Source organism: Paroedura picta, chromosome 1 (assembly GCF_049243985.1).
Source record: "Paroedura picta isolate Pp20150507F chromosome 1, Ppicta_v3.0, whole genome shotgun sequence".
Taxonomy (NCBI): domain Eukaryota; kingdom Metazoa; phylum Chordata; class Lepidosauria; order Squamata; family Gekkonidae; genus Paroedura; species Paroedura picta.
The window spans coordinates 165,636,352-165,651,227 of record NC_135369.1 but is presented as its reverse complement, the minus strand read 5'-3'; the positions used below and the strand labels follow the sequence as shown (position 1 = coordinate 165,651,227).

General features: G+C 44.3%; 1 protein-coding gene across 2 annotated transcripts in view; it reads left to right on the top strand.

Annotated features, from left to right (window-relative positions):
- Positions 1-14,876, top strand: part of NBAS (NBAS subunit of NRZ tethering complex) — a 221,377-nt gene that overhangs the window by 51,278 nt on the left and 155,223 nt on the right. For both annotated transcript variants that reach the window (XM_077310978.1, XM_077310987.1), the window contains exons 19-21: positions 158-236; positions 1,038-1,142; positions 4,279-4,415. In XM_077310978.1, the coding sequence (XP_077167093.1) occupies positions 158-236; positions 1,038-1,142; positions 4,279-4,415 (321 nt within the window). The remainder of the gene's footprint in view (positions 1-157; positions 237-1,037; positions 1,143-4,278; positions 4,416-14,876) is intronic.

The window sequence follows — 14,876 nt, the reverse complement described above, 5'->3', positions numbered from 1 at the left end:
ATGCTTCTGTTGCTGCAGTTTAAGATTTCATGGCTGCCTTGACCATCAAGCATATGGTGATATCACTGATACTTAACATTTGACTGCTAACATGTTTTGGGAAGAATCTCTAATCTCTAAAAACACATAAAATGCCCCCTTTTTATTCTGAAAACAGGTTAACTTTGGAACAGAAAGAACTTTGCCGTAGCAGGTTGAAACTTCTAACATACTTGGATCGTCTAGCAACATACGAGGTACGGAAGACAGTTCTTAACCCATCATCAGTTATAAATAATAGCTTCAGGATGTTTCTTTCTGTGATTATGGATTCTAAGCTTTTCTGGTTTTCATTGATTAGAATGATTAGCAGGTTAGTGACCGCCATGGTTTTTAACTGTTTTAGGAGTCTGTATTGATGTATGTCCAGATGGGTTTTAATGGGTTTTTTTTAACGGGCTGTTGTAACCCGCCACGAGTCTGTTACGAGATTGGTGGGCAATAAGTCAAATAAATAAATACATAAAAATAAAATAAATAAACCATGATTCAGAAAGCAGTAGGGCTAGTTTCTTACAATTTTTACCTTGCCTTCAGGTGTGTATTAGAATATTCTCCCTTACTCTCTCCTTCCCTGCTTTCTTCTGACAAGCAATAAAGTAGATTATCCAAGTATTTAAAACTTCATTGTGGTTTGTTTAGGAAGAGGTACGGGGATGTCTCCATGTGTACTGAGGTGAAAATGTACAAAGTGTTCATCACACCTAGGGAGAGCCCTCTTGTTCAGATCACTGTACCATGGCATTAAAACACTGCAGCCAACTTTTTGGTTTGTGAAAAATTGTTGGGACTCCAAAGACAGTTGCACCACGGATAATGACAAATTGGCCATTGTCTCCAGTTCAAATAGATGAGTTGGATTGTTTCTCTTTGCATAGATCAAGAGAGAACCGTGACAGAAAATTGCTGATTGCTTTGTTGTATATTTTATGAAGCAGTGAGGACTTTTGAGGAAGTGGTAACAATTCTGAAGTCTTTGTGCAATGGTTTTACTTCAGGAAATACTTGGAGGGCCACATGCTGCTGAGCAGAGATATGATGCCGAATTCTTCAAGAAGTTCCGAAACCAGAATATTATTCTTTCTGCAAGAACATATGCTCGGGTATTTAATATTCTCGGAGCTTACTAATAAAGGATTGTTAAAGAGATGTGTTTTGATCAGTATTGAGGGCTGCTATCATGACAAGTGGTCTATTGTGTAATGCTATTTCCTTTACACTCTGCGGGCACTGATTTGTTGGTGATTCCTGGCCCAAGAGATGCATACCTGGCCTCGACCAGGGCCAGGGCCTTTTCGGTCCTGGCCCCCACCTGGTGGAATGTGCTCCCGGGTGGGCTGTGGGCCCTGCGGGAGCTTTCTGCATTCTGCAGGGCCTGCAAAATGGAGCTCTTCCGCCAGGGCTTTGGTTGAGGCCAGGGCAGTGAGGAAGATCACTGGAAGATCATGCCCCCCCCGCCCCCCAGAGCTGGTTTTAGCACCTAGGCATTGCCAGGTAGGCCCTCACTCCTCCCCGATAGTGGGTATCAGTATTGGGCACAGGGCTTGTGTTATTTATCACCTGATTGCTGTGTGTTTTTATATTGTATCAGTATAAGAAATAAGAAAAAAAGTGGGTCTCATTAGAAAGACCTCAACCTGAGATCTTGGAAAGCCCCTGCCAGTCTTGGTAGACAATACTGACCTTGATAGGTCAAAGATCCAACTCAGTATAAGGCAGCTTTTGTCCTCTTCCTCTCATACATGGTGAAATGTATCTTTTCCATGGGTTATTTCTTATCTTTGCCATGGTTTCATGCCATGCCACTGATGCAAACTCTGAAGACCTGAGACCTACTAATGCAATTGCTGAAGGAACCTGACATTTTGACAAGTGTTGTATATGTCTGCTTGATAGATTCTTTTTCTTCTTTTTTTTTCATTCTCTATGGAGTGGCTCTCCAGATGTCCATGGACTACAATTCTCATGAACCCTTCCCAGCATCATGATGGCAGGGCCTCATGGGAATTGTAGTCCATGGACATCTGGTGAACCACAGTTTGGCCGCCCTAGTGAAGATTCCCTTGTTTTTAACTCTAAAATTATGATATATACTAGTAGCAAAGCCCATTTAAAAATGGGCTTTGAACGGGGCAGGGAAAGCCCCCCCCCCGGGCTGCTCCCTCCCAGCGGCAAGGGACGCTGGAAAGGCCCCCCACCCTGCCAGCACCCTTACAGCGTCAGCATCCCTTCGGGGTGCAAAGCTGAAGGGACGCCATGCCCCCCCCCCCCCGGCTCCGTCTCAGCGGCAGCGTCCATTCGGGGCGTAAAGCCCCATCACCACCTCTGTCAGTATCTCCTCCAGCCACCTCACATAACTACAGTTCCCAGAGTTGTTTGCAGAAAGGGCACGCTGTTTAACCCTCTGAAGTCTGTAGTGGACGTTTACCCAAACACACTCTTGGGAGCGAAAAAGCAACAGGTCACATCTGCCTAGGAAACTCTTTCTGCTCTGGAAGTCATTGTTAGTCCAGATGAGGTTATGGACCGATTTGCTGTGTGAGTGGGGCAGGCCCTTTGTGGGTTTTCGGGATGGTCGCCTCAGTCAGGAATTGGCCAGAACAGGGCTTTGCGGCCGAAGGGATGCTGGAAAGCATCCCCCCTCCCCAGCTCCTAGCCAGCAGCAGCATCTCTTCGGCCATAAAGCCCTGTCTGCAGGCAGCAGCGCCACTGCTAGCAGGGAAGGCTGGAGGGTGGGGGCTGGAGGCGGAGGGCCAATCAGAGTGCGGCACAGCCAGGACAGTCTCCACCCCCAGGGCTGTTTCACAAATATTAAGAGGGAACAATGGATAAAGATTTGCCAGATCTGCTGCTATACATAAGGTGGAGTGGATAGTATTCATTTTTTTCTTAAAAGAGAATTATGCAGTCATAATAATTTTGGGTATGTACTTCAGGAGCCTCTTATGGCGCAGAGTGGTAAGGCAGCAGTCATGCAGTCTGAAAGCTCTGCCCATGAGGCTGGGAGTTCAATCCCAGCAGCCAGCTCAACGTTGACTCAGCCTTCCATCCTTCCGAGGTCAGTAAAATAAGTACCCAGCTTGCTGGGGGGTAAACGGTAATGACTGGGGAAGGCACTGGCAAACCACCCCGTATTGAGTCTGCCATGAAAATGCTAGAGGGCATCAAGGGTCAGACATGACCCAGTGCTTGCACAGGGGATACCTTTATCTTTACTTTTTACTTCAGGAGAGAGTCCTTCACTATTAGGAACCAGAATGGTTCGGTTGTTGTTTCCTGAGTATTAAACCTGCACTATTTGTGCCATCAGCTGATAAAATGTTGTCTACTAGGCAGCAAATATAAATCTCCTGTAAGTCAAAGATGCTAACATTGAACTATTTACCTGAGATCTCTGCGAATGATTGCTTTGCGTATGATCACCACCACTAGGCTGGTTAACGCCAGACATTGGAAACAAAATAATATCCCTAAGATACCGAGTGCTGCGGAAAATAAAAGCAGTTTATACACTAGTGAAATTAACTGCTTATAAAAATAATAATGCTGTTTGTAAGGTAAAGGTAAAGGTATCCCCTGTGCAAGCACCGGGTCATGTCGGACCCTTGGGGTGATGCCCTCTAGCGTTTTCATGGCAGACTCAATCCAGGGTGGTTTGCCAGTGCCTTCCCCAGTCATTACCGTTTACCCCCCAGCAAGCTGGGTACTCATTTTACCGACCTCGAAAGGATGGAAGGCTGAGTCAACCTTGAGCCGGCTGCTGGGATCAAACTCCCAACCTCATGGGCAGTGCTTTCAGACTGCATGTCTGCTGCCTTACCACTCTGCGCCCCAAGAGGATCTATATTGAATGCCTAAAGATGCATAAAAAAAATAATTAAAATAAAGGCTGGTTAAAAACAGTTCAAGCGCCCTGATAGTTTGAGCGCTTAAAACTGACTTGGATACCCACTTGAGCCGGCTCCTGGGATCGAACTCCCAGCCTCATGGTCAGAGCTTCATACAGCATGTCGGCTGCTTTACTACTCTGCACCACAAGAGGGTCAATCTTTTGTGGTCAGTTGCGATACAAAGAATGCATTCTGTATCTGATTAGATCTTGGCAACAGGTTCATCTTATACAGGATGGTTATCTGTGGGGAGGAACAAATAAAAATGTATTTTTTTATGATGTATAGATTTGTGTTTTCGGATAGAATTTTAAAAACCCACACACAAACACTTGAACTATTTGTGCAGGAGAGCAACGTAAGAGCCCTGGAGATTTTGTTCACATATCATGGACAAGACCTGCTTCCCCATCGGTTGGCAATTCTATCTAATTTCCCTGAGACCGCCTCTCCACATGAATATTCCTTTTTGCTGCCCGAAGCTTGGTAAGTGCGTACTTGCTGAATATCGGTACAAGACTATAATTTCACCTCCCCACCAAAAAAAAAAAAAAAAGACCCCCTTGAGATGTTAGTGAACAATTTAGAGAACCAGTGTGGTGTAGTGGTTAGGAGTGGCAGCTTCTAATTTGGCAAGTTGGGTTTGATTCCCTGTTCCTCCTCATGCAACCAGCTGGGTGACCTTGAGCTTGTCACAGCCCTGATACTGCTTTTCTCACAGAGCAGTCCTGTTAGAGTTCTCTCAGCCTCCCCTCCCTCATAGGGTGTCTGTTGCAGGGAGAGGAAGGGAAGGTGATTGTAAGCCGCTTTGAGTCTCCTTGTGGTAGAGAAAAGTTGGGTATGGACCATTATGCACAGCCGCCGAAACGGTGATTTTGGGTCACGTGGAAAACGCGGAGAGGGAAGAACCGAAGCAAACTGCTTACGCACGGGACAGGACTCAACGGTGGCAAAACCCAGAGTAACCAATTATGCACGCGGCGACCCCAGTGCCGCTTTTGGTTGCGCCCCAGTCCTCCGGAATCTGCACTTTCTTCCGTGTTTTGCTAACACAGCTTTTTTTGGCGGCCTGCACCGAATCTGCAGCCGGTTGCATCTGGCGCTGTGCGTTATAGGTGATTTTAGGCGACGCCATTCCACCCCGAATGCGCGCTACCCCCCCCCCCCCCCGTGCATAATGGGCCTATAAGAACCAGCTTCTTCTTGAGTAGCAATTAGTGTTCTGAAAGAGTCAGTCTAAAAGCAATGCCTGTGCAGCTTGAGAGATTCAGTAAATGGATTTCTAGCTAAACTTTGCTCTGTCGGTTTCAGTGGACAGCAGACAGAAGAACAGAGAGGCAGCCACGATTAAGAAACTGAGTGGCAGCCTGAGGAATGTGAAGGCTACTTTTTCTAAAGCGTTCGCTTAAATGATCTCCTCACCCGTCTTAGTGGCTTTAATGTACCGCTTAGATCCATGCTGATGTTCCATGAATGCTAACCAGGTTTTGGATTCTTGTTCTTTGTGCCGGGGTTCGTATTTGGGTTTAATGGAAGTAAGGAGTAGCATAAACAGCAGTTAAACTCTGACCTGGCAATTCTTGTCACTGCGGTTCAGAAGGAGAGATTTTTCTCAAGAAGAGGAACATGTGATCCTGAGCTTGGATCCAGCTGCCCTAATGGTGCTTAACAGGAAGCCAGAGTTAGAGCTGTACTAGAAGTCATAAGAGATCAACCGACAGGAGCTTCCGGCTTTCTGCAAAATGGAGCTCTTCTGCCAGGTCTACGGTTGAGGCCAGCGTGGCGAGGTAGATCTAACGGGCTCCCCCCCCCAGTGTTAAGAGCATACACTTATTGGAGATCAGTGTCCCTCCTTGCACTCCTATATTAGTTCTTGGTGGGGTTAGAGGGGTTTCTCTGTTACGGTTTTTATTGTTGGAGTCTGATATGTATATTGTTACGTCCGGTAGAGTTTTTAATGGAGTTTTAAATTTAGATGAATTTGTAACCCGCCACGGGCCAGAAATGTGAGTGGCAGGCAATAAGTATAGTAGTAGTAGTAGTAGTAGTAGTAGTAGTAGTAGTAGTAGTAGTAGTAGTAGTAGTAGTAGAAAGGCAATTGTTTTCTTGGGCTGCAAAAAGCCACCGCATCCATGTAGATCGGATTGCTTGTTTTCTCTGGATGCTTGGAGCCATATGGCTTGCTTACACTCCTGAAGTACCTAGGTGTATTGTTCTTGTCCTCTTTGGTTTCTGCTTTCTGCTTTCTGCTTATACGGCAGTTCTGAAATGTTAATTTGGTATTTGGTGTTGCAGCATTGGGTCAACCAATGGGGTAGCACTTCTCCCCCTCCAAATAGTGATGGGTCAACCTACCTTTTGAAATCCAGTCTGTCTAAAACGTTTCACTGCAGAAGGTAAGTGCAGGTGCTTCTGCAGGGGAATAGCCGTCCTTAAAAGCTACAGTTAAAATAACTTTTTGTTTGAAGTTGTTGTACGCTTGCACATCGGTTGTAAAAAATAGACTTGAAACACACTGCTGGAAGCTTGAAAAACCAGACCTGGAAAGACATAAAAGGTCTCTGCATAATCACCTGACGTTAAGTTCTTATCTTTAAAAGATGGTTTTGAAGCAAACATGGTGATCTTTTGTATTTTAGCCTGTTATTATTTCTGCTCGGTACTTTTGTACATGCCTTCCACGGCTGAGAGGCACCCATGCTGGTTTTGTGTTTTTTTCCTGAAAAATATATGCATTAATGGTGCCTGATAAATAACACTTGGTGAAGATGTGTGAGCTCTTCCCATACTGAGAAGAGAATGGAACAGCCCCTACTTGCACACACCATTGATTTCCCCTTTAATTTAGGTTTCAGGAAACATATCTATGACCGTTTATGCATTGGAGGTTTCATGCCGGGCTGCAGGCTGGAGTTTTAGTCGTGGCAGGTTGCCCCACCTCTTCCTGCACCCACATGGGGGAGCATTTGGCCTGGTGCAGCTCATCCGCCCCCGATTTTTGCTCCTGCACAGGAGCTGGGGCAGTGAAGTTCCCAGTTCATAAACGGTCTATGTTTTCATTCCAAACATGGCATTATTAGCTGTCGGTAATATGATTACCTTTGTTCACGATTGAGTATTTTTTCATTGAAGTGTGTGAATATATCATCATCATCATCATCATCACTTCATTGCTGCCAAAGTACAAACTTTGACAGAGATTGGCTATAGCACTGAAAAAGCAAAACTCTTAATAAAAAAGATGGTTATGATTTTTTTTAAATAAGTGAAATGTGCTAAGATAGCACAAGGTGCATCAGTTAGCAGCTTCTGTTGCTTTATTAGTGGACATATTTGTAAATGTTTCCTTTAGAAGACTAAGGCATTTGTTCTTCTAAATTCTGTTAATTCGTCAGTGAAAACTACTAAGTTATAAATTAGGCATTTTATGTTGCTAGAGCAGCAGAATCAATTTAATTTGATAGAGATGTTAGTTTTGCATGTATATTTATTTCCACCCAAATCTCCATGTATTTTCCTCCATGGTTTTATGATTTTTGTAAGTTTTATATTGCTCTTAAAAGCAACAAAACAAATCTTCCCAGTTTCTTGTGTATCTTTATCCCTTCTTTTCCTTCAGGGGATAATTACCGTATATACTCACATATAAGCCGACCCGCATATAAGCCGAGGCACTTAATTTTACCACAAAATCTGGGCAAACTTATTGACTTGCATATAAGCCAAGGGGGGGGGGGAATGCAGCAGGCTACTGGTCAATTTACAGGGTGGTCTAAGCGCTTAATCCATGTTCAATCATCACAGTCTTTCCCATCCAGCCTCCTTCCCAACAAATACAAAAAAGACAAGAGGAAGAATAGCTGCTGGTTTTTGTACCCTGCTTTTCACTAACTAAAGGAGTCTCAAAGCGGCTTACAATCGCCTTCCCTTCCTCTCTTGATGCCAGATACCCTGAGACAGCACTGACAGAACTGCTCTGTGAGAACCAAACAATGCCCCCCAGGCCAACAAACCAGAGCAGAACATTAGTACCCAAAGTTGGCAACCTACTACAACAAGTACAGCAGCTACCAAACTGGGGTCTACAGTGCTCCCCAGAATAAAACACTGAAAGAAAGAACTGTAAAATTGAAAACTGAAAGAAAAATGAACTTTTAAAAGAAACACAACACCAAGAAGAAAAGGCAAACAATGCTGCTCCTCAGATAAAAGAAGAAACACTAAAAAAAACAGTAAATCCCAAAGCACCCCCAAACCCCACCCCCAGAAACCAAAAGAATAGTTTGGAAGAAGTGATTAAGAAAAGAAGGGGGGGAAATCAGGATCCCTCAGTCAAACCATTGATGTCCTACAAGCTGTCACAGTAAGCTTTCAAGATATTTGCAAAAGTCAATGGTTAGCTGGAAGCAATTAGCTCACTTGCAAAGAGCTTAGTTGCAGAAGGTCAAGGTTAACTGGAGGCCACTAGCTCACTTGCAAAGAGCTTACTTTTTAAGATCTTTGCAGAAGGCAAAGGTTAACTGGAGGCCACTAGCTCAAGGCAAAGGTTAACTGGAGGGCAGTAGCTCACTTGCAAAGAGCCCAGGTTGCAGATGCAATGCTGCGATTGGCTGGCTGAGGGCAGGCTGTTAATCAGTTACCCGCCTGTGAGCCGAGGAGATCTTTTAAGTGCTCAAAACTGTGCTGGAAAACTTGGCTTATATGCGAGTATATATGGAATTTAATTCCTGTGTTTCTCCAACCATTTTTACAAGATTTCTAAATAAAAGTAGTCTCTGGCAGTTTGTTTGTTTGTTTATACTTTTGCTCAGTACCAGCTTTTTCTATGTAATCTCAAAAGGGCTGTTTGGTCCTTTTGTTTTTGCATTAGGTACAGTGAACTTTATCGAAATCGTTATATGGTTTTAGCAGCTGTATAAAAAATTTCATGCAAATCAGTATATGAGGGATAGATTTACTTCATGGCTGCTTTATTGTAATTGTGATGGACATTATGTCCTATGATGCCTACTGAATACTGTGCAGTCTGAATCTGCTAGCAAACAGGGTTAGTTGTGCTGGGAATCATAGAATCATAGAGTTGGAAGATACCTCCAGGGTTGTCTAGTCCTACCCCCTGCAGAATGCAGTATTAAAATATCGGCCTGAACATGTCAGGTAGGACTGGCATATGGGTGTCTGCAAACGGGTCATCAAGCTCATGGGGAAACTGCAAATCCTGTCTGAGAAGGGACCATCTTTTTTTCCTCCTCCTTCTGTTTCCTGTAGTTTGGCTGTGGCTTAATAGTCAAATCTTGGCGTGGCAACTCGGGTTACAAGAACCAGGTGTCAGGTGACATGAAGGCCTCTCCTTGGCCTGACAGAGATGCGGCCAGCCAGAGATGGTGGTACTGATCTAATCTAGGTCAACCAAGGCAGCTGAAAGGGGCCTGTGACATTGCATGAACAGAGAAATGCTTTGACTGCCCGAACTCCCATAGTTCCGCAGGGCCTGCAAAAAGGAGCTCCTCCACCAGGCATTGGGCTGAGACCGACCACAGGTCCCCCTCAGACTTCCCCTCCATGGCCTGAACCAGCCTGACCTCTCTAGGGGTTTTAGCTAAGTTTCTGTTCTTGTTATATTGTTGTTGTTGGGATCACTGAAGTTGTGTTGTTTAGAACCACTGTTGGATTGTTATTGTTGTATCTGACTATGTTGTATGTTGATTTGTTCCCTGTATCCCCCTATGATGTTGTATGTAAACCGCCCTGAGCCATATGGAAGGGCAGTATAGAAGTCAAATAAATAAAAATAAATAAATAAGAAATAACAACCAACCCACCATAGTGATCCCAATTCCATGCCCAGATGATGCCCCTCCCCCCAAATTAGAATCCCTGGCCATTTTGAATATGTTGAATGACGACATTTTAGATTGCTCTTCCATAGTTTACACTAGAAATAAGCCAAAACTACTCTTGATATTCACTTTTCCATGTTCTTTCTTTCTTTCTTTCTTTCTTTCTTTCTTTCTTTCTTTCTTTCTTTCTTTCTTTCTTTCTTTCTTTCTTTCTTTCTTTCTTTCTTTCTTTCAGGCTTCACCTCTCAACCCAGGAATTGTGGCTAACTTTTTATCAGGGGTTATGTAGTACTTGAAAGATAAACATGAAGAGCCATAGCCTCTGGAATGCACATGCACATGTATATGTGTGCCCCCTTATTCTACACTAATTACAAGCCTTTTTAATCTGAGTTTTGCCAATGTTGAAAAGGCAAATGTAAAAAAACTTAACATTTAACCATGCCCTAACTTACAGGGCTCCTTAGCCTGACACCTTGGAAAATACTTTTATACTATTTCATTTAGGGTGTAGGTGCAGCATGTTGTAATTTTCAGCATACGTAATGGCTCAAAATAAAATCCTTATTTCTAAGCTCTTATTTCCTGTTCTGATCCCCTCCCGGTTCCTCCAAAGAATGTGCAGGCTTTAAAAGATAACAGGTTTTAAAGCATTATTAACCTTCCAGAGGAAGAAGTGTTTGCCAGTGTAAATTATAAGATTTTTATTAGATTTTATACAGCCTAATTCAGTCCATGATAGCTTCTTGCTTCAATTGAGTTGCAGTCTTTTAAAGTAAGTTTATAGGATCCTTTTAACAGCATATTTTTTACATCTTGGAATGCAGCATTGTCACATACGGGAATACTAATGTGGTCTGAATGGAGAAGGAAGATTACGGCAGTACAGCCAATTTCTGTCATTCTTGCAAACAGCCAATTAAACAACCCAATCAAAATTTAGTTCATGAATGTTATTTTGTTGCTAAGTAGCTTTTAAAGAAATATTGTATATAAATCAAACAAACTACCCTCCCTGACAACGCTGTCTTCAAAAGTACAAAGTCAAGTGCATTTTAAGTTTTCTTTTGATATAGGCTGCTCTTAAGAAAGAAAATGCCCTTCCCGGCCACCTGAAATCTAAAACCTAGTTTACAGCAATTTTTTGGCTGTTGGAACATTCAGGCTGCAAAGGATTACGCCTGCACTGACTTTTTATGACAGATTTTCTTTCATGTTAAAATTGAGCATTTGCATATACAGCCAAAAGCAAATGTCTTTCCTTATTTTCCCCAAATTGTTTTGTCCTGGAAATATGTGTCAAAACTTTATGGACAGCAATTTCCCAACACTGAGACTTGGGTTCTTTTCATTAAACAGTGAAGCATCATATCTTTTGGGGAATGGAACACGGGGCGTTTTAAAATTGTGTTGAAGTGTTGGCCCTCTTTCTCTTTTACTGCTCTCAAAGAAGCCACCATGATGGATCTGTGGGGAGGGCCCGTGGTTCAGTGGTAGAACATCTGCTTAGTATGCAGAAAGTTTGATCCCTGGTATCTCCTGTTGAAAAGAAACTTTTTGCTGCAGCTAAATTCTCTTTGGGGAATGACTTCTATGATGAAGATCACGTGCTCCATGGTCCCACCTGGATCATCATGTAAGAAACTGACGCTACATTGCATTTGAGGTCCTCAGTTCACCAAATGAAAAAAACCTTGTGGAATTGTGCAGCAAATCACATTCGACACTGTAGTTCACATGCCATTATGTAATGTTGCAGCCAGTGACCTACAGTGAAGGCCGGTGCAGCCCATAATAAAAAACCCAGGAAAAGGCCGGATGGAAAGGCTACCAAAAACAGACTGAAAAAGGGTCCATGTTTATTTTTCCCTAAAAGCAAAAACTATTTTGGTTTATCACTGGTTTTAGCGTTTCTGTTTCTGATATTTGTTTTTATTACCATTATTACCAAGAAGGTCTTGGGATACAGATGGTCCTAGTGTCATTCCATAAAAAAAGATGCTTACTTTTAAAGGTGTAAAAGTCCAGCTGTTCTATCATGGGATTGAGGTGGGAAGGGTATTTATCGTAGGCACAGTATGTGGCCGCTCAGTTGATATGGGGGCAGTCACAAGGACTAACCAAAGAGAAGGAAATGACAACTGTGACTGTAGGCTGTAGGAGGAGTGGTGGTTGACTTGACCTGGGGCCTGTGCCAAAACCCAGGAAGTTAACCTTTTACCGCGTACCCCATGGTCCTACTAAGCACACCCCCCGAGGCAGGCGAACCCTAGCCAGGGGAACTGAAGTGATCTCTCTTTGCTGTTGTGTGATTTCAGCGGGTCTCCATGTCCCCCCTGGAGGCTGGTACACCAGAATTGCTGCTTCGGACATTTTTTGGCTGAAGCGGTCCGAAGCACCCATGCCCTGCCTACACTATTGCAACAGAAATTATTCTCCTTGTGATGTGATAGCCGTGGGATTGTTATGTATCATCATCAGTATCAGTAAACCTTATAAAATCCAAAATTGACGTTTCACCCACTCCCTGATTGGCCCTCACCAGGAATGGCCTGGCCAGGTAGTTTAGAGCGAATCAGGAGGCAGTCCTCCCCCAGGAAAGGCTTAATAATCAATTAGCTCTCCACCTCCAGCTTCCTTCCGGTCTCAGAAGTTTGCTGGGTGGAAGAGGAGCCAGCCTCATGTGTAAACATTGGCCCTCATCCAGGAATGGTCCGTCCTAGTAGCTTAGCCCCAGTCAGGCGGCATCCCTCAGCCATTAAGGACTTAACAAGAGGTCAGCTCTCCACCTCCAACTTCCATCCGGTTTTAGAAGTATGCTACCCAGGGGAGCCAGCCTCAGAGCACACCCTTCTGCCAGTAAGTTGCCCTGGCCTCAGGGCCTCTTTCAACTCAGAGGAAAGGGAGGGGAGTTGGGGCAGCCTCTGTGAGTCTTCTGGAGGTGGGGGGGCTACAATAGGCCCAGAAACAGCCCGCCTGCTGGCCCTCTGGGACCCAAGGCAGCCAGGAAAAGCCTCTGCCTTGGGAATGTTTACTCATGAGTAAATCATATGAGGTTTGAAGTTTGCGATCTGAGAAGGGAGGAATGTTTTGGGGGAAGCCATCACAGGCAATTGCAGCAGGGAAAATAATGCTGATGTAGGTGGGACTGGGAAGACGTAGACTTTCCCTTTCCATATGGATACCACCTTGGTCTTGCCGTAATCTTTCCAAGACCATCACAACAAAGCAAATTTGAAACCAATGGCATGGGAGATGGGGAAACTGTAGATGGGGCACAGAAGCACCATAAGGCCATGGGGACATGTGGAGGTGGGGGACACTGTTTCCCAGTAGCAATATTCAAAGACAAAGAGTTATTTTTTAATACCCCACCTTTCTTTACCACAAGGAGTTCTCAAAGCAGCTTGCAATTTCCTTCCCTTCTTCTCCCCACAACAGACACCCTGTGAGGTAGGTGGGGATGAGAACGCTCTGACAGGTCAGTGACTGGCCCAAGGTCACCCAGCTGGCTGCATGCAGAGGAGTGTGAAATCAAACCCAGAAGCCACCGCCCCTAACCACAACCCCCTCCCCCTTTCCGGAAACAGAAAACCCGGAAGGGGAAAGCGGCCAACATGGCTGGCAGTGGTAATCTGCCTGTGAGCCAGGGAAGGTTCAGTTTGCTCTTGCCAGAAGGATCAATACAGTCGAATCACAGAGAGAGCAGGTGTGGAGAAAGGCTGACAGAAGATAAATATTTTGAAAAATGGGCCTGCTTCTGATGGGAGTTCAAGGCTGGCATGCATTTTCAATAGTCGTTTCTTTGGCTCTATCGTTTGGCTGTCAGCCTGTTGTCATCTTTTGTAACCTTCTCTTTCTCTTAGCCTTCCTCCTGATAATAGCTATTGTTTGATTGCCAGAAGGCAGCGTTTACTTTCTGGATAAATGATGGCATTCCCCCACCCCCTAAAAGTCTGTTCCTTTAACGAAAGTGGCAGAAAGAGCCAAGGCTGTGATGCACAGGATGGAGGGGTATAATTTTTCTGTTGCGCTGAGACAATCAGAGTTCTTGCTTTTATGGTGAACATTATTTCTTTGAGTTTTAGAGGTAATATCTTTGGGGGAAAAAATAATGCCCTTTGTAATGAGAAATATACATAGCCAAAGTCTCTTAATTTTCTGTTGTTCTTGTTTTTCATGAAAAAGCGACTATATTGTTTTGTTATGGGCAACATAGTCGTCTCACCAAAGTCAGGCAATTCAAATGAATGGCTCCCTTAGCAGCGGTAACTTTACTGGAAAGCACAGTTATGGTTGTAGCTTTATAACCGCATTTAAGACACCAATTCTTGTGTAGGTTTCCTTGTCTCCACTTTCTCGGATTTCCGTCTGGAGTTCAGTCTTGTCATGCTTGGTCTCCTCCTAATAGCAGCTTCATTTTTATTGTGAAATCTGGATTAAGTTTACTGACCAATGAAGAGGCAACGGCAGTGCAATATGGCCCACTTCAGACATCTTTATTGGTTCAGTGCTGTTGCTGAGGTGTGCTTTGTTGGGGATCATGTTCTCCTGAGACGATGTTCACTGCAGCCAATCTGTTTCAGGATTCTTTACTAGGAAGTGACCTCTGAAATAGTGGAGGGGTCTAGGTCAGTGGTTCTCAACCTGGGGGTCAGGACCCCTTTGGGGGGTCGAACGACCCTTGCACAGGGGTCGCAGCAGGGCAAGCAGCTTGGCCGGGGGGGGGCATGCACACAACAGCCTTGCGGGGTAGATGGAGATAGAGCATTCGACTGTCTGGAGCAGCGGAAAAGAGCAAGACTGGCATGGTGGGACAAGAGGCAGAAGTGAACTGAAAACCCCCGGGGGGAAAAACAATTTATATACAATCATGAACAATGGATCTTCACACCATTGGTCGTTTTCGGTTTAATTACTGTGAAAGAACACTTGCATAGTTTTATGGTTGGGGGTCACCACAACGTGAGGAACTGTATTAAAGGGTCGCAGCATTAGGAAGGTTGAGAACCACCGGTTTAGATGGTGATGTAGCATCACTTTCCTCCAATACAATAGGGAATGTAAGTGATCGAATGCCATCCATGGTGACTGCTTCAGGTCATTG